Source organism: Bos taurus, chromosome 14 (assembly GCF_002263795.3).
Source record: "Bos taurus isolate L1 Dominette 01449 registration number 42190680 breed Hereford chromosome 14, ARS-UCD2.0, whole genome shotgun sequence".
In the NCBI taxonomy this organism is placed as follows: Eukaryota; Metazoa; Chordata; class Mammalia; order Artiodactyla; family Bovidae; genus Bos; species Bos taurus.
Window position 1 is genome coordinate 73,314,168 of NC_037341.1, and position 24,067 is coordinate 73,338,234.

Below are 24,067 nucleotides of genomic sequence, written 5' to 3' on the forward strand. Positions count from 1 at the left end.
GTATATAAGGAAGAAAATATAATCTTAGTACTTTGATTGGCTCCATGTAAATTTCCTAAAGGAAATTAACCCTGAATATTCATTGGAAGGACTGATGCTGAAGCTGAGGCTCCAATACTCTGACCACCTGATACAAAGAGCTGACTCATTAGAAAAGACCCTGATGCTGGGTGGGAGAAGGGGGACAATACAGAACAAGATGGTTGGAGGCATCACTGACTCAATGGACATGAGTTTGAGCAAATTCCAGGAGATAGCGAAGGACAGGGAAGCCTGGCATGCAGCAGTCCATGGGGTCACAGAGAGTCGGACACAACTGAGCCACTGAACAAAATGATTTACTTATTAACAATATACATTTTAGAATTTTAGAATTCTCCAAGACAAAGATTTAATCATTGTTATAACTGGGTACACTGTAAATACTATACACCTCATAAAAGTAAGAAGTTTTTAATTTGTGAAGAGGAAGAGAAAACGTGAGCTGAAAGTAGATTACAGACGCTAACACTGCCACCTTACCAAGTGGAGAGTAAAAAGATTGTAGTTGATGAAAAATAAACAAAGGTTGGGAGATTAGGACTTACACATACACCCTACTATACATAAAACAGATAACTATGAAGTATCTACTGTATAGCGCAAGGAACTGTACTCAATACTCTGTAATGACCTATCTGGGAAAAGAATCTAAAAAAGAGTGGATATATGTAGATGTATTACTGATTCATTTTGCGGTCCATCAGAAAATAACACAGCATTATAAATCAACTATACTCCAGTAAAATTAATCAAAAAAAGAAACAAACGTACAACATTAAATTTCAAAGATAACTATGAAGAAACCAAACATTAATTTATATTTGGAAGATGATGAAGATTGATATTTTAAATGGACATATCAAGAAAAGAACTAAAAGCAGTTATATATGGAGGTCAAAATTGTGATTTAAGAACAAACGGACTGTTACGCTAATTAAAAAAAAAAATCACACAGAGGTGGAGAATTGGCTCACTCAAATTTCAAATTCTTTTGCATAAAACTCCTCTGTCACATTAGAAAAGTCCAAATCTTTACTATCGTTCTGTAACTCAAAGGTACTTTTGGAAGTTATTGAAGGGGGAGTTTTGAAGTATTCCCCTATTTTTTGGAAAGACATGGGCGCAGATTACAAACTCAAATAATTTTGTAAACCTAAGAAATGAAGTAGGTGAAGGTAAGAAAATAACAGTTGTTTTTAGTAACTCTCAACTCAAAACTAATGAACTATAATGAATTACTATTACTTAGCTGGTTAGAGATTCTTTCAGTGCTGATGACAGTTTAGAAATGAACAAAAAGAAAACTACAAATATCCCTTGCCTTCTCCCAACTTTAAAATCTTTAGCAGCTGGAGTTTCACAGAAATGTCGTTCATCAGAAATACTTAACACAAGCATCTAGGATTCATTTTGTTGCTCTTTACAAAGGATATTCTTTATTTAAAATGCTAAGTTTCTTTCAAAGCCTACTTCATAAGAAATCTATGTTCTGTCTTTCCCATTTCCTGCCAATACTCCATTTCAAAGTGTAGCCTGCTCTAGGAAATTGAAAAGAACTCCCTTCTTACATCAAATGTCTCTCTTCATTCCATACGCAACAGCTTCAGGGTAGTCCCCACGGGGTACAGCCTCTCGGGGATCTTCAAACCCATGTTGAGATGGAGCCCCAAGGTAGACAAGTAGATCCAGGCTCCCAAGCCCTCTCCAAATGACAGCCTCCAGAAAAATAAGTGTTGCAGAGGCCTAACCCTCTGATGCCAAGTGTGGGCCACAGAGCATATGAATAAACTGAAACATCTCCCCCTACCATATGTAATTCACTAAAAGAGAAAACCATCTGATGCTGTTCCAGCAACTATCCACATTAATTCTCCAGGGAGCTAAGTCTCCAGTGACTGAAGCATTCTTAATTCTTTTTGCTCTTCCTATCCTCTCTTTTCATCCTTAGTTGAAAAAGATAATGCTGTTTCTCACCTGGGTCAAGTTGCTTATCTCTGGGCACACTTTGGAAATTTGGTTATTCTGAAGGTACAGTGTCTTCAAGCCTGGAAGTTTTTCTAACACTGAGGGCATCTTTGTTATGTTCTTTCCATTTAAGATAACGATTTTAGTGTTTTTACCGCCCTTCAGTGCTCTTATTAACAACCTTTCAGCCATGGGTATGGAAGAGAAACAGGTTCCTTACTACCCATCTTTGGAATCTCTAATTGCAGAATTGGTGTGTCATGGAAACAAAAACATTCTGAGATCTATCATGCTGAAGGTGGTAGCACTGGATAATTCCCTGTGTAAAAGGTAGGGAAGGAAAATAACTGATTCCAGGTTTGCGGCAGGAAATGTACAAGATGACCCTAGAATATCTTATACCAGAAACATGACATTACCAAGGACTAATGAGATTACATCAAAAGAACATACAAGTGGGCTTCCATTAGTCTAAAATGGGAAAATTTGAGAATCACAAAGAATGACGAATGGACCATAATAAATTAAAATCTAGAGCTCATGGTATCATAAAAATAAAAGAAAGCCTTTAATTACATTGGAACTTGCTGGGGAACCAACTCTTAAGACTGAAAAATAATAAATGGGAAAAAATGAAGCACTTATTCTGCTTTTTCAGTACAAATCATGTTTTTGTGTAACCTAATAAAGTTCTTACTCATTGAAAAATTGAAGCCAATAAATGAGGAAGAAAAAAATATTTAGAAAAATCACCATTTTTGCAAACCTAATGAAATAATGGATATATATATAAAGATCATAATTGGATGCTAAATGCATTAGGTGAGAGGTTGACAGGGAACTTTCCAAGTATGAAATCAGGTTAATTACCTACTAATCAGTTTTACCATCACTAAAATTGAGACAATCATGGTGTCATACAATAAAAATTACACAGTACCAATATTAAATATTCTTGAATCTGAGTTTAATCATGCTTCTATATCTAAATACCATTTACAGAAAATATGAGGAATAGAAAAAAGCTAAATTAATCTCAGGGAAGCAGTCAGCCAAATCTCCAAACTGGGAAATTCTATAAGGCAAATGATATACAATATTTAACCAACAAGTTATGTCATTAATAAAAAGATGAGGAAACTGTTATGAAAAAATGAGACTTAAGAAAAACAACAGTCAAATGCACTCTGTGAATCTTGTTTAGATCTTGATTTGAATAAAAATATTTCAGTCAACTGAGGAAATTTGATCATGGACAAAGTATCAGATGACAGGAATTACTAATTTTGTTATGTATAATAATGACATGGTGGTACTATTTTCTTAAAATGTACCTAACATTTAGAAATGCATCTGAATTTTCAGGTGAATTTTTTTTTAATAAGTGGGGCAGAAAAGTGAGTGGAAAAAATAGATCAAATAAGACTGACCAAACATTGGTAATTACTAATGCTCAGTAATGGGTACTAGGGGTTCATTATATTATTCTTACTGTTTTTTTGTATAATCTTTGAAAATTTCCAAATGAATGATTAAGACAAAGGCAAAAGAGTAAGGAAAAAGAGATAAGGGCAAAGATATCTGATTAGAACCCCACTTGGGCCAGTTATGAGGCTTGGAGGCATTTGGGCTACATATGTACCACATCTGGAAGGCTCAGTTCCAAAAATTTGAACACTATAAAATGCATTCTGCATTCAAAGTACTCAGAACACAATTCCATCTTCCTCTGTAATTCCCTTTATTTATTCAACAAACATTTAGAAGTACCTACTATGTGCAACACTGTTCCACTGGGGATAGAAGAATGAATTAAAATGACAAAAATATCTCAATGAAATTACATTCTAGGAGGAGAAAAAACAAGCAAATAAGTAAACCTAGGTGTTCGATGGCATTAGATGCTATGGAAAAAAATAATAAAACAGGTAAGGAGTTTGCAATTTTAGGGTAACCTGAGAAGGCTTCACTGCAAGGGTGCTATCAGAGATGGGAGCTTTTCCAAATAAGATGGCGAAGCAAGTGCCAAAGGCCCAAAGAAGAATCATTAAATTTATACAGGTTATTATAATGAACATCAGTATCATCATAACAGTAAAATAAAAGGTGCTGATTAATAGAGTTCCAATTGCTAGAATCATCATTTTTTAGGTACTTAATCACTGCTCTTTTTATTCAAATCTCTCTCCCAAACCTTCCAAACCTATTTTCCAGTGTCTTTATTTTGATACTGTTTTAGTTTCCTAAGAACAATCATGATGTTACTATCTGAACAAATTATAAAGCTTTGTTTTAAAAAAAAGAAGTCTCATAATACTCACCTCCTCTAAAGTAATGCTGCATGGCTAGGACTCCAGCTGACACTGTCTAAATGGGCCATTTTTTCCCTGCTTTAAATGGGTAAACAGGCCAATACAATCTACTACTGCTTTTTTTAATTAATTTTCCTAACCTAGAAAATCTGGTAAACATCTTTAATTTCTCCTTCTCTGTCCAGGCTCCTCTGCCGAGAGGATTCTCCAGGCAAGAACGCTGGAGTGGGTGCCATTCCCTTCTCCAGGAGATCTTCCGGACTCAGGGATTGAACCCGGGTCTCCTGCATTGCAGGCAGATTCTTTACTGCTGAGCCACCAGGAGACCAACCCCAGACCCTAGGTAACTACTAATCTCCTTTCTATATGTTTGCCTAGTCCAAACATTTTATACAGATGAGAACATATGTGTCTTTCATTCAACATAATGCTTTCAAGGTTCATCCAGAGTTATAGCATGCACCAGTACCTCAGTTCTTTTTATTGAATAAAAATTCTCCATCCTATACTATATTTATTTATCCACTTATCAGTTGATGGACATTTAGATTGTTTCTGCTTTTTGGCTACTATAAACAGTGCTATGTACAGTTTTCTTGGGCGTATATCTAGGAGAGGTCATATGGTACCCTTTCAGGAACTGCCAGATTGTTTACCAAAGTGGCTTCATCAGTTTATATTCCTACCAGCAATGTATAAAAGCTTATCTTTTCATTATTTACTGTCGTTTTTGACCCAAATTGATACAATCAATCCCTTTAAAAAATTTTAAGTTTGCCTTGAAACAGTTCATAATTCACTCCATTTCCTGTTGCTTGCCTTTCTCCTCCATCTAGAAGAATCCAGATAGCACCTTCAATACTCTCTAGAAATCTCCTCAGGGAGATCACCCAAGCTGATGAGATATACTTATCTTCCCTGTTAATGCTTACTGCCATCATTATTAAACTTTCTTCTACTATGTAACAGAAGTTACTTTTCTTCCAAATTCTAATAATAGTTTCCTCATATTCCTTACCAACATCAGGCTCCTGCTAACAATCTCTTCTAGGGCTTTTTAACTTACACCCGAGGCCCAGTCCCAAAGCTCATTTCATGGTTTAAGTATTTTGTTACGGTACCAAATTCTTTTCAGGGCTCAATCAGCGAAAAAGACCAACTAGGAACCACACAGTTTGACTTTAGGTAATTATAGAAGCTGGGGAAGCCATCTGTGTAGGTCTGTTGCCTTTGTGTCTGGTGCTGTGCCTACCCCAGAATTCAGAGAAGCTCAAGCAAAAGATCTGGCAGAAGTGGGAGAAGCTACAGGCTTCATGAAAAAAGTGCCCTGTCTTGTTCATTTCTATGTCCCTAGTGCCTCAGTGCTCCATGGTGTTAGCACCTCTCTAAGTCCCAAGAGTAGTGCCTGCACACTTGAGAGTTAACAAAAGCTGAAGATTTCTATTTAAACATCTACATGAAACAGCACAAAAAATAACTACTTTTACTGAGCATTTATTACATATCAGGCAGTGTGCTAAATTCTTTATGGAAGTGGACTTACTTAGTCCTTATCAAAGGCAGGGCTTGGTATTTTTTTTTTTTTTTAAATCAAGAGCAAGATTGTAAGTCATTCCTGTTAAAAAAAAAATAAATTCAGCAGCCTTGTGCAAAAGCAGTAGTTTGTTTCAGTAAGCCATATTAGTCACCCAAGTATACTGAAAGAAGACAATCATAAACTTTTTCCTGTTCAGTATATTAACAAAGCTTTTTATTTGGGTCTGTATATTTATTTTCAGCAACCCCTGGGTCAGGAAGATCCCTTGCAGGAGGAAATGACAACCCACTCCAGTATTCTTCCCTAGAAAATTCCATGGACAGAGGAGCCTGGTGGGCTATAGTCCATGGAGTCGTAAAGAGTCAGACACAACTGAGCACACACACACACCCACACTTATTTCAGAAGTTACTGTTTTTTAGGTTTGTTAAAATCAGATTGTCCTAATCAACACATGAAGGTAAATTAACTGTAACGCACTATCAGAAGTTTTAAAAAAGGAAAACTCTCTTGGGTTCCATTCTTCAACTAACCAGAAGACTTAAGAATTCACCAAGGGTAATAAAAATTAAAAGACAGCCCTTCTGTGAGCAAGAAGAATTCTAAGTCACTATCTCATTTATTCTTAACAGTCTGTTAGCCTAATGAAACTCCTAAAAGTCATATCCTACCCACTGAATTATCTTATAACTATTAACAAACCTTAAGCACTTTATAATATATAGGCCTAGCAATGTGATAGACATTTAATAGTGAAGTCCTTGTTTCTAAGCACTTAAAGACTAAGGGAAAACAATAACAATAATAATAAACAACTAAATGCAAATAACTATTATTAAGTGTATAGTTAGTAGAAAGTAACATGTATGACCCGGGGTCCCTAACCTAGCCCAGGTGGGAGAAGTCTGGGGAGCTTACCTAGGTAGGAACTATTTAAGCTGAGACCAGGAAGACAATAAACTAGGTGAAGCAAGTTGAACCCAACTTCAAGTGTTAGTTCAAAAGCCTTGCAGGAGGGAACAAGGTGGGATAATATAAAGAACTGCTGCTTCTGAAACTTACTTTAAAAACAGAATTAGAAACCCTGTGAGTTCTACTTTTCCACAAGATGGAGAAAGATATATTTCAAATAAGACTTAGAAAAATCAATGTATATAAATACACAAGACACGAAGAAAAAGCTCATTTGTTCAGTAACAGTAAAGAGAGTATGAAATTACAAATTAAATTTAAAAAAAAAAAAAAAAACCCTGACCTATTGCTTCAGCTAGTTCCTAACAACTTCTACCAAGACCATGTATTAACAAGTATGTGCCTGCAGTAACTTGCACAGATTTCCTTCTTACTGCTTCATTTTCTTACTCATGTGTATTCATTTTTAACATCCAAGAGTTTTGGATAGTCTTCTAATTTGCCCTTTCTTATTTTAAAATAACAAAATAATACATAAATATTAGAATCTCTATTATTTTCAATTATACATGAGGACAAAATAAAAACTAAATAAAATTCTCAAAAAGTTTTCTCTACTTCTATATTCTAAAAGTATTAAAGAATAACAATTTGAACAATGCTGATTTAATTCATCTTTTATTTTTTCTTTTAGCAAACGTTTAGATAATATGGACAAAATTGTACTGTTAACTATAGTTACACATCCTTATTTGCTTTATATGTTATAAACATACTTAAGCAGATAAATTCACTGAAGTAAATTAGACATATTCCAGAACTCTGACACATACTTTTCTAAGTCAGGACAAAAGAAAGCTTATCAGATTTTCCTACAAGATCAGCATCATACAGCAAACTAAACTAGTATATGCTGCTTTTAACTTAATACGTGCCATTTTTCAGACTTTAATTTTAGGTCACAGCTAAAATAATTTTTATCTCAAGTTTTATGAAAGAACAGAGGCTGAAACATACAAATCCTGTCCATAACCATATTGGCCATTTAAAAATAAAAAATATACCTATAATCAAAAAAATTCTATTCACCCTGCTAGAAAAAAAAAAGCCAATAAGTTATTTTACAATACTTTAAGTATAGTGGGAATTTACAATAACTAGATTTCACTGTATCTTATTTTATTGCTTAATGCTTCTCTTTTAATTTTAAAGTAACAGATTACCCACCGCCCCTCCTTTGCAAAGAAATCCAGATCCAGCATTACAAAACAAGCAGGCTTCAGAATATATTTTGCTTAGCAGGCAGAATGGTTCTTAATCTTTGCAAGTGTATAATACTTTCATGCAGTATTTATCTGCTCAATAGTTCCACACACTGTTGCCTGCTGAATACATAACACTGATATCCTGTTTTTTATGTTATAAAACCCAGTTGTTGTTACTTAGTTATCCAGGCGTGTCCAACTCTGTGACACCACAGACTATACAGCCCACCAGGCTCCTCTGTCCATGGAATTTTCCAGGCAAGATTACTGGAGTGGGTTGCCATTTCCCATTACAGGGGATCTTCCCGACCCAGGGATCAAACACTGGTCTCCATATCTCCTGCATTGCAGGTGGATTCTTTACCACTGAGCCACTGGGGAAGCTCATAAAACCCAGTATTTACTTAGAAAAATTAGTTGCATTCATGGAGAAAAAATTCAAACTTTATATACACTTGATGTAAAATGTTATTAGTTACTTATCTGAGAAAAACAGATCAACCAAAAAGGTCTCATTAGCATAAAACCCCTTACATAACAAATTATCACAAACATTTGTACATATGGGTGTACCATCTTCTTAAAATATTTTTATAAATAACTTAAAATCTGATCTGACAAATCATTCAACTGAAAAGTACTGTACTGATTTTATTATACAGTCTTGACTCAACAGTGGCTTTCAGCTTTATCCCTATATATAAAACATAAAAATTCCCAGATATTTGAAACAAATATTTTCAAATATTTGAGGAAAGATAAAATTAATAAGGCTAATAAAATAGTAAGTAACAAAGGCTTTCCCTAATCCTAGAGAATGAAGCAAAAAGAGAAACCTTATGAGACAAATTGGAAAAGAAGAATTTGAAGTAAATTTGGCCTTGGACCCTTTTACAAATTTACAAATTGCTACTCCTTCAATTTGCACAAGGTAAAGAATAACAGAAGCTAATAACTATTTCTCAGTAGAAAAGGGTGCAAGGCAAGCAAAGCAGCTGAGTAGTGATGGAGAAAGTACAACAAAGAATATAAAAATTTATAGTTAAGATAATCAAGAAATGATGTTGTCACAACCATTCTGAAGTTGAGAAATAACACGGAATAATCAATGAATTAGAAAAGCAATAATGTGCTGCATCTTTTAAAGTTATATACAAATAAAAGACTTATTTTTATTTTTATTAAAGCAACCTTCTTAGCTGCACTTTGATGGGGTTACAAAAATGTCACAGCATCAACCTAAAGGGGTGGGAAGGGTAGGGATGGGAGGGAGGTTCCAGAGGGAAGGGCTATATGTATACGTAGGGCTGATTCATGTTGTTACATGGCAGAAACCAACACGTTCTAAAGCAATTATCCTCCAATTAAAAATAAATGTTAAAAAGTCACAGCATTAATCCCATCAACAGCAATGTTACTGCAATCGAATTATTTATAAACATTAATTAAATTTGTTATCACCATCACATTATTGCAATGTCAAAGAGACTGAGTCATTTCACTTCTTCACGAAAATTTACATTGATATGGTTACTGAAAGCTTTCGGTAATAAGGAGGAAAAAAATTTTTTTAACAACTTCAACACAGAATAGAATGTTCAGAATCTTATATTTAATAAAAATATCAACAATCAGGGTACCATCTTGGTCTATAAATGATATTCTCCACAAAGAACTTACAAGTGTTTTTTAAAACACCATTAAGGGGACACTGGTTAAAGTTTCTCTCGGACACGTTTTTTTAAAACCTATTAGTAGCTTTGCCATAAAACTCTTTTAAGGTAGTTGTGTTTTTTCAGAAACACTGAGAATAATCCAATACTTGGTATTAATACTCAGATCAGCACACTGACATAATAGCAACATTTTATAGACTAGCTGCAATTTTCAGTAGCTGTGTTCACCAACCGTGTAACAGAATTGTAGTGTTCTCCTAAGCCATATGCATGTCTCATATAACTGAAATGGAAAAAGGAGAAATAAGTAATTTAGACAAAAGTATTTCACTGTATATAAATGTTTTATGTATTTAAAACCAAGTACTCTGAATTAATCACTTCACAGCAGTATCATTCAATAGACTTCACTACTTAAAACTTTAACACCATTTAAAAAGCATCATCAGTGAGTAAAATATGGTTCAATAACTCTGCTGAGGTTGTCCGGTAAAACACAATCATTAGAGTGAAAAAAAGACTGAGATGGCGAATTCTCCATGCTGTGTTTCAGAGAACTCTCAATTATGTAAAATACTTTGACAATATGAAGAAAAAAATCTCTAAAGAATAAACAATAAGGCAACATGAGTGTATTTCAGCTTTTACACTTGCTAAAACTTTTAGCATTATTAATGTCAAACCAGAAAAACATTAAAAATAATCCTAAAATTTTGTAACCTTTAGAAATGACTTTATTCTTAACACATACATAAGAATAAATCACAAAAGGTTTAAACAGTTATCTAAACCATGTATTTTGACAATGCTTTCTAATTCTGTAATTGCCTTTAACATGAAATAAGCATAATTAATGCTGCTGAAAATAGACTTGTTTTGATTAATCAACATACATAACCTAAAATTTTCCATAATCCCTTTTGTCTTAATTATGAAAAATATTAACATCAGGAATTTCTAGGTACTTACACAAGTATTAATGGATTTTCTGGATATTCTTCACCAACTACTATAGGAGGAGAATCTGCCTGTATTATCTCTATTGGTGTTCGTAAAATGTGAGACAGGGCTCTTAGCTATAAAAGACAAAATGGAAACTATATATATACATATATATAAGAGAAATAGAGGTAAATCTTATTCAAATCATAAACTACTGAGTTGATGCATGAACAGGGCAACCAGTCAGAGCAGGCATCTACTTCTATTCCTTAATACACATCAAGAGCTCAGTAAAAGGGCACGGAATGGAGGGTACAAAACAAGCTCTGGACATCTTAGCATCCCATCTGCTGCTGCTGCTGCTGCTGCTGCGTGTCCAATTCTGTGCAGCCCCTTAGACGGCAGCCCACCAGGCTCCGCCGTCCCTGGGATTCTCCAGGCAAGAATACTGGAATGGGTTGCCATTTCCTCCTCCAATGCAGGAAAGTGAAAAGTGAAAGTGAAGTCACTCAGTCATGTCTGACCCTCAGCAACCCCATGGACTGCAGCCCACCAGGCTCCTCCGTCCATGGGATTTTCCAGGCAAGAGTACTGGAGTAGGGTGCCATTGCCTTCTCCCAGCATCCCATCTAAGTCTTCAGAAATCATACACAGAATTTCTCTTTAATAATTTAAATTTACTCCATTGTGAAAACAGCAACTCTTATTTCAAATGAATTCACAAATGATTTAAGAGAAAATGTCCTTCAAAAGATGTTTAAAGGTTTTTCTCAATTTAAAAAGAGTCACTTATGTCTCTAGAACTCACATTGATTTGAGATTCTTATTAAAAGTTCAAGCACCTTTAATTACTCCTAATGTAGTCACAAAGCTAACCTTCCCAAGTTTCAAAGACCCAGGAGAGGCATATACAACATTAAGGCATATAAAACAAGTTCCCTCTGGTGGCTGAGAAGAGGTACAAATATAGGACTGCTAAGAAAAACACTTTGATGAAGCAATCATGTCCTATCTTCAAATTTAACTCTTGAAGTGAAATATTCAGAGCCACAAACTATTTGAGATGACTAATCATCATTACCAGAGAAGGCAATGGCACCCCACTCCAGTACTCTTGCCTGGAGAATCCCATGGATGGAGGAGCCTGGTAGGCTGCAGTCCATGGGGTCGTGAAGAGTCGGACGCGACTGAGCAACTTCACTTCCACTTTTCACTTTCATGCACTGGAGAAGGGAATGGCAACCCACTCCAGTGTTCTCGCCTGGAGAATCCCAGGGGCGGTGGAGCCTGGTGGGCTGCCGTCTATGGGGCCACACAGAGTCGGACACAAGTGAAGCAACTTAGCAGCAGCAGCAATCATCATTACACAGTAATATTAATAATACTGTTAGATTCATCCATGTAGCACTTTAGCTTCAAACTTCAATGCATATAGCCTTTGCTTTGTTTAATATATACAAATGAACTATCACGTACACATGGGGTTTTATTATCCTCATTCAATCATCAGGAAACTGGAGCTCAGGAGGTTGGCTGACTCCCCCAAAGTCAGAAAACTGAGAAGTAGAAGGAACCAGCACCCAGCCCCCAGACTTTCCCTGTTACTCCCTGACTTCTAACACCCCAAGCTACCTCATCACCACCTGCACACTCAGGGGTTTTATTTTCCTTTAATGAAACAAAGATAACAGTTAAGATAAATAATTAGAGCTTTAAAAAAAATCATTATTAACTCCCTACAAATGACTAACATATTTCCTTGTAAGTAAATTTTAATGCATTAAATATTGCTTTCAAATCAGTCAGTATCAACTAGGAACTCAAGACACAATTGTAATAGATGTGTTATGGTAGGATTTGACCTGTAATCTCACATTAAAATATTGTTTTCTATTTCTGACGTTTTCCAATGTGATTTTCATCTTGGGTAAAATTTTACTGTATTTGAGAAAATCTTCACTTTCATAAGTCCATAAACTCAAATATATTGCCTGTAGCAAGATCACAAATGGAAAAATGCAGACACAACACTAGCTTCACCAACTCACAGATCAAACACTGGGCTATTTAAAATTAAATAGTGCCTCAGTTCCCAAAGGTACATAATTAAATTAAAGGCCTAAGAATATTAACTCCTTATATCAATGTTTTATCAGTAGAGAAATAGCAAATAAATAAAGAAAAGGAATTGTCGAAGAAAAATTTGGATCACCTGAAAAATATGTCTAAAAACTACAGAAGGGATTTAAAAATAATTTAACAATTTCACGATGAATAACAAACTTACCTCAAGTTGACCCCCCCAAGCAGCTGTGTTTACAATATCATCACAATACTTTCCAAACTCTTCTGTTGGAAACAGATCAGAATACAGCACTTTTTAGAATTCGTATTAGATCCCTTTTGTAACTCCCACAATGCCTGATGAAACTGCCCAAGTTACGAACTTCCTCCTTCTCCACCTATATCCTCCAGAATTTAATCCATTTCCCAAATCCAAACTTAACTCACTCCAACTTTCCATCTAAGAGCAAAGCAATTCATCTCTGTTTCTCTCCCTCAACCTGAGGTCTAGCAATCTCAACTAAATTATAAGCCTACCTCTCTCTTGATCCAAGCACTGACCCCAAAACTGCCACCACATTCACATTGTAAAATCCAAATCTGCATCTGAAAGAATATGCTAAAAGATTAAAAGATGCATCCTCTGAAAAACCCTATAAGAAATGTGAGTAGAGAATTAAAGTACAAATGAGCTGAAACTCCTTTCCCGTGACTATTTGATGACAGTGACAGTGACATCAAACAGTGCCTACATATTTTGGAAATATTTATTATTCTAGCCAAAAAAAGGTCTTCCTGTATCAGGCTTGAGAGGAGGTAAAAGACCTAACTTCAGAGTTTATAATGGCATATCTTGAGCATACACACTGCTGTTATACAGAAAGTTAAAGTCAGAAAAAACACTAATACCCTTGGTGTTTAGAGGAAGAGGAAAAAAAAAATATGGGCATCTAGGAGAAAACACGTCCCGTGTGCTCATCTTATTCACTGTCTCACATTCCCAGTGATGAGAACAGTGCATCAGCATGCTGCGGCCCTCAATAAACATTGACTGAAGGACTGGGGATAATTACAGCTTTTGTCTTTTTCTTTGATTCACCAAGCTGAGGTATCACCTCCTCTCCCCTGCCCTACAACTAGCACAGCTGGGGACTTCATTAAACAAAAGTCAACCCTAGCCTTCCCCTCTTCAATCCACCCTGAACATACGACTTACTCTCAGGGAATACTGCCATGTCTGCTGTCTTATCTCAAGGACTAACTTTTTCTCCCTTACTCCCCTTTCGCTTTCAGAAACTTTTCAAATTTTTACTTGTTTCCTCCTTTATTTGCTAGTTATGCATTTTTTTTTAACTTTCCCAACTATCAAAGATATTATACAGAATAATAAGGCAGGTTTTGCAGTCAAATTCTGCCTGAATATTATGACTTATCAAAAATAAAATTAAATCTTCCAAAGTACAGGATAAGAGGAGGAATTAGTTTTCCTAACCATTCTCTACTGATCATCTTCAGACCCGATACTTGCAGAGACTAGACAAAGCTTAACTTTGTGAAATATGAACTTATTTACACACTTTTTAAACTAGTAATACGAACCCTATTCCTATTTTTATCTTAAGATTAATATTTCAACTACAAAATAGTTAAGTACTTAAAAAGATCTTGATAAACAAAAATGTGCTCTCATCTACTAAAGTCATAGAAAATAATTTTGCCTAAATGTTAGATGTTTTTCCCCCCATAGGACTATTCAGGCTTTCTTTTTTTTTTCATTCTCAGTTACAGAAACCACTTTACTTAATAACCATCACAGCTACAACAGCAACAAGACGTAGCAGAGAAAAATAAATTACCTGGAGTATACATTTCTCCTGTATTAGGATTTGTTAAAAATGGCAGAAAGTCTTCCACATGACTCTGCATATAGTTAGCAGTCTGACATCTTAAGGCAGCTACAGTCAGAACGCCGTTCTGCTCTTTCAGCTGATCTTCAATGGCTCTATACATACAGTGCCCATCAGATGGAATCTGTTTAATTTCCAACTGTCTAGCTGCCAATATTTGAGCAAGTTTTTCACTTTCTACATGTCTAGCTCCGGTTAAGTTTTCAATTTCAGCTTCGGCTATCCTTTCTTCCCGCTCCTTTTCCAATGCAGCCTTTTTGTCCTATGCAGAGGGTAAAATGTAGGAAAGTTAATTCCTAATAATTAAGACTCATTTACATTTATCCTGGGGCCAGAAATATAAGATTCTCAAAAACATTTTTCTCCCTTCTCCCACAAGCACTATGAGATAGATGATCTCATCACCTGTAGAATTTTCGATACTGTGAACTCTTCTAAAGGCAAACAATATTTCTCATCTGTGCGTACCCAGCACTGAGCTCTGTCTTGGAACAAAAGAAGGCTCTCAAATTTTTCTGTGAAGTCTGTCTGAAACTATATGCCAAGTTTCTAAAAACCTGACTTACTGATTTCAAAGTACTATGGTAGATTGAGCTGTCCTAGGCCTTAAAGTAACATCATTATCATACTTAAGTCCAAGCTTTATAACTTATTATTCCACCAGTGAGGTCTTAATGTGCTAGATCACCAGCTCATGAGCAAGGCATTAATTTGCTCAGGTCTTTAGAAGGGTATAGCAGCTCTATTTAGCTGGCATTTAACAAAAATGACCACATACAAACACACACACATTTAGCTTAAGTAACAGATAAAAACATTCTTCTCTATTAAAAAAAATTATTACAGATAATCTAAAGTCCCCCTTAAGGACCACTGCCAATCTCTCAGGGCCTGCTCTAGAGATATGATATGTATCCCTCTAGACTTTTTTCCTATGCATTTTAATAAATACAGATGTACTCATAGAAAATCTATAGAAAACAGTATTTTAACAAAAGTGCTATCATACATTACATTCTTCAACTTGCTTTCCTTCTATTCAAATTTCCTAAGAAATCTTCCCATGCCAACATATGCAAAGATGGGATGAGGAGAAGGTAAAGAGAGATTTATGACATGAAGGATGGATAGGAAGTAGAGTGGGAAGGCTAGGAAAAAGAGAGAAAATTCCTGACACTTGGAATAACAAGGATCAAAAGACAGAAAGCACTGTATGCTTCATTCATGGCTGAACACAGTTCATATAGCTAGAATACCAGAGAAAAGTGTCAAGAGATGAGGTGGGAGGCGAAAGACGGTGCATAGTTAATAATATGAAAGTCTACGCATACATAGTTCAAAAAGCACCAGAAGGACATCCATACAACAGTGCTTTTCTCTGGATGGTAGGATTACAAAGTAAGTTTTGTTTTGTGTGTGAGCCTGCATGTGTGTGTGTGTGAACATGTTTCCGAATCCCCACAGTTCCTTTTGGGTACCACGGTATCTTCCCAGGTGGCTCAATGGTAAAATGTCAATGCAGGAGATGGGATTCGATCCCTGGGTCGGGAAGATCCCCTGGAAGAGGAAATGGCAACCCACTCCAGTACCCTTGCCTGGAAAATTCCACAGACAGAAGAGCCTGGCAGGCTACAATCCATGGGGTCACAAAGCGTCAGATACAACTGAGCACGTAGCACATGTGCCTGTCTGTGCGTGTAAACAGCTCTCTAGCTGTCCATGGTATGTTTTATTTGTACGCTGAGAGCAAATATTTTCAACTTAAGAGAATAAAAAGTTAAACTACATTCTATAAATTTTGATGTACTGATAGCAAACTACAGTGAAGGATTTGGATAAACCAAGAAAAAGAAGATACAGGTAAAAATTTTTATATCCCCAGCTCTAACCTTTCCTTAAGGGCAGAAAATATGAATGGAAAGGCAAATTTCATTCCAATTTGATTTAATGCCACCTGCTTCTACTATATGCTTGTTATATGCCATGCCAGATAAAGCTAGTGCTTCCTAAGTTACCTGAATCAAAAGCACATTATCTTAATAAAACATAAACCTATTTAAATGTTTTCTTTCCAACTCAAACCATGCCAAAAGTAACATGATACAATTTATTTCACAGCATATCTGCAAGTGTGGATCACAGTGGCATAAAACCTTAAAACACAAGGTGGCACTATTACTTTAAAAGACCACAGAAAACACTTTTCAGAGGGGAGAGGAAGAATAAGCACCGTGAATATCATCTAAGCCAAAACCCCTCATTTTCCTCTTCTGAGGAAAGGAAGATTTCCAAAACAGCATGAAGAAAGATTTCCAAAGGCCTTAGAGTTGGTTAGAAGCTGAGCAGGGACCAGGGACAACACAGAGAGCTCCTTCTATCCAGGCACCTGAATCAAAGTTGGAGCAGATGGGAGCTGGAGTTAATGATGTCAAGCACTACCGGAAAACTGGAACTTTACACTATCTGTAAAACCTTAATTTAAGCCTCTAAAATACTCATCCAAGAATCTCATTTTTTTTCCCTCATGCTCTGCTTCAATATTACAAAGCAACTGTATTTCCTTTCCAGGACACCAGGTAAAAAACACAGGATTGTTTTCCCAACATTCTTCTACTATATGAAGTTTTCCAACGGCAGTTTTCCATGGCATGAGCAATTTTCATTTTACAGCCCTAGTCCTGGAGATAGAACTGCATCAATAAACTCTAATGAAAATGTATGTAAGGTGAAAATAGCACAATAGCACAATAACTCAAAAATACACTCTCAGTAAAACTCAAGTCATTCTGGTATAGCAACAGCAAAAACAAATCTGAAGATAAATCTTAAGAGCTGGGAACTAGTGCAGCAGTTGTAAACTTTTAGCATGCCACTGAGACAGCTTGAGCCTCCTCAGCTTTCTTGTTTATAATATAAAGAAACTGAAGGAGATCTCATTCCAGCTCTCAAATTTCAAATTTTTGGAACCCAGTTCTACGTTCTATTTCAGGCTGTTTCTACCATACCAATGAGTTTTCACTGAAGCTGTCTGAGATAAATAAAATACTCCCTATGCTTTTCTAAATTGAAAATATGGGATTTGCTCTTAAGATATCCCAGTAATAAATCTGCATAAAATTTTGCATGTTTTTCTACCAGAGAGTTGTATCTCTCCCAAAGATAAACATCATTAGTTAACTGACTTTTCATTCCTTGGTGCCTCTGGGTGGGCAGGAGTAGGGAGTGGGGTGGGAAGTAGTTCAATGTAAGTCTAAGACCCAATTATCTACCCTTGTTTTCAGGTCCCATTTTCTCAAATACTATAAACTCAGTGTTTTCTGCTCCAAAATCCTATTAACACAACAAAGCAGGAAGAAACTTTGGGCGTTACTTACGTGGGTGTTTTCTCTGCCAAGTGTTGACTTGGCAGAGAAGTGTTGCCAATCTGCTGACTATAAAAATATACATTTTTTGACACTTTAGCTGGAAAAAGTATGCATTTCAGCTATGCAATATTTTAGAAGTAACAAAACGTTTGAGAAAGGTAAGCCTTTGTTTTGTTGCCTAAGGGACAAGGTAGAGTGAACAAATTTTGATAGAAAGGAGTTGTATTGTTTTCTAGAACTAAATAGTTGCTACTCTAATAAGATACAGGGGCTTCCATGGTGGCTCAGACAGTAAATAGTCTGTCTGCAATGCAGGAGACCTGGGTGGGAAAGATCCCCTGGAGAAGGAAATGGCAACCCATTCCAGTATTCTTGCCTGGGAAATCCCAGAGGAGCCTGGCGGACTGCAGTCCATGGTGCTGCAAAGAGTTGGACACGACAATGACAGCGCACACACACTAAGTTATGTATATACTATATACTACTATACACTAAGCAGAGTCAATTCCAGCAAATATTTTGTTATGCAAAATTTCTGCCCTTCACTTCTGACCTATAGAAAATAGATGACAATTATAAGACTATAACAGAAAGAACATATGTCGTTAAGTAGAGAGCTGGTGAATTAGATAACCTCTGCTGCTGCTAGGTCACGTCAGTCGTGTCCGACTCTGTTCGACCCCATAGACGGCAGCCCACCAGGCTCCCCCGTCCCTGGGATTCTCCAGGCAAGAACACTGGAGTGGGTTGCCATTTCCTTCTCCAATGCATGAAAGTGAAAAGTGAAAGTGAAGTCGCTCAGTCCTGTCCGACTCTTAGCGACCCCATGGACTGCAGCCTACCAGGCTCCTCCATCCATGGGATTTTCCAGGCAAGGGTACTGGAGTAGGTCACCAGTGCCTTCTCCAAGATAACCTCTAAGATACCATAAAACCTAAATTTCTATGAAGTCTATGAAGTTCACAATAATTACGCAAGAATAAAATTTTACATTAGTACAAGAAATGCTTGACAATTTGCAACTTAAGCAACTTTCAAACAAATTGTCTTAGGTTGAATTTCTTAAGCGGTACACGATGCAGTGCTTAAACACAGTGCAAACAGTATCATTTGTTGGCCCAGCATTCTTCAGGCCTTGTGTTAGGGCTCTGGAAACAGTAAATTATTTAACATTCACAATAACTCTATGAAGTAGGTACTATTTTCTCCTATTGTATACATGGGCTTCCTTGGTGGCTCAGATGGTAAAGAATCTGCCTGCAATGCTGGAGACCCAGATTCAATCCCTGGGTCAGGAAGATCCCCTGGAGAAGGGAGTATCAACCCACTCTGGTATTCTTGCCTTTAAAATTCCATGGACAGAGAAGTCTGGAGGGCTACAGTCCAAGGGGTGGCAAAGAGTCCAAAGGATCAGACACGGCTGAGCAACTAACACTTCCACTGTCATTTCATACATATGAAACTAAGGCTTAGAAAGGTTAAGAATCTTATCCAAAGCCACCACAGTGGGATTAAAATCTCCACCTGACTGACATCAATTCCATGTGCAATTAAATGTACATACTAAATTATATTTACTACTAAATTATAAGATACAAGCTAGTTTAAAAATAAACATTTAAATTCTAGAAAACATTGTATTAATAAAAACAATATTTGAGAATAAAAAGACTGGATTTAAACTTCTTGTTCTTTTTCAAAGTGAAAAGCCCTTTCCTATCTAATTGCATTCCCATAATTTTGATATCATAAACTTATTACATCCAATAAATCAGTTTCCTTAGAGCTCTTTGATGATGCAAAATTTCATTCTCCCATTTGTTTTTGTGCAAGATGTCTCACTTACTCCAAATAGCCTAACTAAATAATTATATTTCCACCAAATACCAACTATTTAACACGTAGCAGAGTGAATCTTTCCTTCTCTAAATTTTCATCACAACTAACCAATACATATATAACTACATAATCCTGTTAATTTTCTAGGTTCAAATTCTTCTTTTACCACTTAATATCATAGTTTTTAACGAAAACTGTACATCAGAATCACCTGCGCTCACACTCTTCAGATTCTAAATTAAGTCTGGAATAATATATTTGTAAAAAATATCCTTTTCACACCCCCTTTCCTAGATCCACCCTCCTATGAGAACTGCAGACTGGACATATGCCTATTTTCTTATCTATAAAATGAGGATAAGAAATCCTACTTCACAGGATTACTGTCAAGACTAAATGAGATTTCATATAATCTAAAGCCTAATAATAGGGCTTCCCTGGTGGCTCAGAAAGTAAAAGTGTCTGCCCGCAATGTGGGAGACCTCGGTTCAATCCCTGGGTCGGGAAGATCTCGTGGAGAAGGAAATGGCAATCCACTCCAGTATTCTTGCCTGGAGAATCCCAAAGACGGAGGAGCCTCATAGGCTACAGTCTACGGGGTCGCAAAGAGTTGGACACGACTGAGCGAGTTCACTTCAAAGCCTAATAAATGTTAGTTTAGGTCCTTTGGCAAGGGAATTCCCTTTTTTTTTCTATTCCCTTCCAATACAACACCTAAGATAGTATTACACATACAGCACTAATAAATACTAGGCGACTTTCATACCCGTCTCTTTTGTGCTTTTGATATCCGAAGTGGCTGATTCTCAAGAACCAAGTTTGAAATATTAACAGCAACAGAATCGATCTAAAGGAAACAAAAAACATTACCAAGTTAAGGAAAAATACCTTTAAGTTATTATTCAAAGTATTAGATTATTAAATTATTATTGCAAATCACATATTATGTGTCATTCCACAATTCAAATCTGAATAACAGCACTAGATACAATACTAAATGACATGCTTGTATATACTTTCTCTATATTTTAGAGAGAATTTGTCAGGTTCCCAAGAACTTTCCTTATAGCTCTACCAAGACAATGCTTATTTCTGCATGGTTTCCTTCCTTCTCAGAATGCCTACTCCATTCGTATAAATACTTCCTACAAGTGCCAATTCATTCAGCGCGCCACCCTTCCCATCTCTAAATGTTTTACTTTATAGAACATATAAAGTAATATATTACCGTGCTGGCTCAGTTTATACTACTTTCATAACCTCAAAAGTGGGGGCAAAGGCCTTCCTCCATCATAATTAGCCAGAACCTGAGCAGCAATGCTTCTTGACCCTAGTAGAAATTTATTAATTTATAGTTATCATTAAAACATTACAACCAGTCTGAATCATCAAATGACTGTTATATGTTTGCTAAAGAAAACAGATGTTAGACTTATTTACTATCAGGATTAACAGCTAGTATTTTATTACCACAACTATATATTAAGCTAGTTTTTAGGTGACCCATACATGGAACATATCAAAGCCTCTAATAACAAGAGTCAGCAGTCTCTACATCTCTTTGGCCCAAATGATCAAAATGTCAAAATAAGATTAAGACTTCAAAGAGTGAAATAGGATTCTTACAGTTTTTCAGAGGAATGTGCTAAAATTTAACAAACTGCCATACTGAAGGCAAGATACAAAGAAACAACTGGGGAAAAAAAGAGAAAGAAATGACAAAAGAATTCAGATGACATTCTAGAAGAAAACACGTTTCAGTTAAAATTAAAAAAAGATAATAGTTCAAAGTAGATGGGGAGTTTGTATTTTAACAGTTGGACAATATGTAGCTTAACAATCAAACATTTTTCACCTTCGAGACCTAGGAAAGAAATCTCACAATTGAAGGGCCTGAAACTAAACTATCTCACTAACAGAAAAGATATGGAGATAATTAGGAATGCCATGACTCTAACAATACAAACATCTGGAAGCATGCCTTGTTACTTGGATTTTAATGAAGTGTGTTAAATGCAAGGAAGGCCAGGATCTTGATGAATGGCAAAAAAACTTCAAGAAAATAAAACTAAGTTCAATACCTGTAAATTAGTATAAACAAGCCATTTTCCCTGTCAACAGCAGACCAAAAATAAACCAAATGAAATTTATTTATGGTAGATAAAGTCTTGGGCTTCCCTTATAACTCAGTTGGTAAAGAATCTGCCTGCAATGCAGGAGACCTGGGTTCGATTCCTAGGTTGGGAAGATCCCCTGGAGAAGGAAATGGCAACCCAGTCCAGTATTCTTGTCTGGAGAATCCCACGGACAGAGGAGCCTGGCAGGCTACAGTCCATGGGGTCACAAGAGTTGGACCCAACTTAGCAACTTCACTACGACTACTACTACTAGATAAAATCTTGCATAGACATAAGAACTTTTCAACTATCAAAAATGAGAGTGAGATTAGGGAGTCTATGATATTTGACATCTAAAACCCATGAAATAAATTATCACTCTAGATAAAAATTATAACCGAATTCAGTATTTACCTTCTGGAGTAAGACAGCTCTAAATTTGAATTCGGGCTTTGGTACTTAAGAGTTGTTATAAATTTAGAAGGAAGTTTTTAATCTCTCTGAATCTGTCTCCCACTTTAAAAATGGGATTATCTACACTTACTTCAGAGGTAACACTGACTAGTGTGTTATTGTGAGAATTATCTGAGAAAATGAATGCAATATGTTAAACAAAGTATGTGGCATACAAAACACTGTGCAGCTATAATGATGAAATACGTATTGGCTAAACTGATGACAGTTAACATGCTCCAATTTACCCAAGAAACATCAGTACATTTCTATTTATTACAACTTGCTCATAAAGCACTTTCATAACTTAAAAAATGATGTCACATTTATTCTATTTCTTAGAAAAATCTTGTGCTTAAACAGCAGTAGTATTTGTATCATATATGTGAAGAAATTGATGCTCGATTAGATTACGTAAATTTGCCCAGGTTCAAATACTACTTAATAGCAATTCTGACACTAGGAGACTGGTCTTCCACTTTCTTTTGGTAAAGCTTCCTCTAGCCCATTTTATGAATCTGTTCATCTTTGGGGCAGTAGACTTTCTTTGCTGACCTTCCTTAAAAAACACACTACCATATAAATCTGATCACAAAAATAACAATGAAAGGTGATGCCTGAGCATGACTAAGTGCCTTCTTTCCCTCCGGTTTTACGATTTCATAGTTAACCGTGTAACAGAAGTGGCCGACTGTTTTCCGATGTTGTAGACAAGGAGAAACATTAATTTCACATACTTTACTCTCTTTAGAAGTCAACTTCAACTGATCCAGCTCCTCTCTATGTTTCTGTTCCATTTCTGCTTCTAACTTAGCAACATCTTCTGTAAGTTGCTTCCTCCTCTTTTTGTCATTCCTGGGAACAGCATTCTTCATACTCTGTATTTTGGCTGAAAAGCCACCAAAATCATTACGTCAAAAACCCAGGGATTAAGAGGAAATAAGAAATAATAGCAATAAGGAGATGGTAAGAAGAAAAGGATACAGGAAAAAAGGTAATTATGAAAGTAAAAAGACAAATTACAAAACAGACAGCTACAGAGAAGAGTCCAGAAGAAGCCGAGACCCTCTCTCAAAAAAAAAATAATAATAATAACATAACCGTGAGTTTGGTATGGGATGAGGAAAGGGCGGGCGGCGGGGAGGAAACTTAAACGTTTAAATCTTTCAACTGTCCTTTCCGAGTCCTTAAAACTGAGGTGAGATATTTCGAAACGCACCCATTAGGGTCAAGTGTCGGTTAACTAGGGCAGGAACAGGAAAGGGGGGGCCTGAGTCCAAGGCGGTGGCTTACAAGGATTTTCAGAAACCCGCACCCCGGCGGCCTCGCAGGATGGGGGAACGTGGTGCACCCGAAGAGAGGAAGCTTTTGAAGGTCGAGGGGATTAAGGGGGCCTGGGATGTAGGTCACTGGCTACCCTGAAGAACCCTAGAAGGGTTCAGAAGTCCCTCAACGTTCCCCAGAACCGACGCGCCACGCTCCCTTCCCTGGGTCCTGGCGACTCCTGGGTTCCCCACTCCCCCGTCACCTTGCAGCTCCTTCTTCTCTTTGCGATGCCGTCTCACCAGCTGTTCCTCTTCATCAAGCTCCTCAGTCAAGACTGCCTCCATGACAGGTAGGCAGCCCAACACACGCGCTGAGAACCAGAGCCACGGCCTAGCGCCACCTTCC

General features: G+C 36.6%; 2 protein-coding genes across 6 annotated transcripts in view; both read right to left on the minus strand.

Annotated features, from left to right (window-relative positions):
• The window catches only part of LRRC69 (leucine rich repeat containing 69), a 78,688-nt gene extending 71,348 nt beyond the window's left edge, over nucleotides 1–7,340 (minus strand). For all 5 annotated transcript variants that reach the window (XM_059874504.1, XM_059874502.1, XM_059874503.1 and 2 more), the window contains exon 1: nucleotides 2,017–7,340. In XM_059874504.1, coding sequence (XP_059730487.1) covers nucleotides 2,017–2,199 — 183 coding nt within the window. In that variant the 5' untranslated portion in view covers nucleotides 2,200–7,340. The remainder of the gene's footprint in view (nucleotides 1–2,016) is intronic.
• Nucleotides 7,341–7,430: 90 nt separating this feature from the next.
• OTUD6B (OTU deubiquitinase 6B) lies at nucleotides 7,431–24,067 on the minus strand. Its single transcript, XM_005228598.4, has 7 exons — nucleotides 23,925–24,067; nucleotides 23,134–23,285; nucleotides 20,593–20,673; nucleotides 14,572–14,884; nucleotides 12,939–13,000; nucleotides 10,679–10,785; nucleotides 7,431–9,992 (listed from the first exon to the last, which is right to left on the minus strand). Exons 1-7 carry the CDS (start codon nucleotides 24,004–24,006, stop codon nucleotides 9,908–9,910), a joined length of 882 nt encoding a protein of 293 aa, XP_005228655.4. The 5' UTR covers nucleotides 24,007–24,067; the 3' UTR covers nucleotides 7,431–9,907.

Excerpts from the sequence above, each read along its gene's own strand:
- OTUD6B (XM_005228598.4), bottom strand. The coding sequence starts at position 24,006 with ATGGAGGCAGTCTTGACTGAGGAGCTTGATGAAGAGGAACAGCTGGTG. Across the intron at positions 23,286-23,924 it reads AGAGAAGAAGGAGCTGCAAG|CCAAAATACAGAGTATGAAG; the intron begins GTGACGGGGGAG and ends GTGGCTTTTCAG. Across the intron at positions 13,001-14,571 it reads AGGAGAAATGTATACTCCAG|AAGAGTTTGGAAAGTATTGT; the intron begins GTAATTTATTTT and ends TGTTTCCAACAG.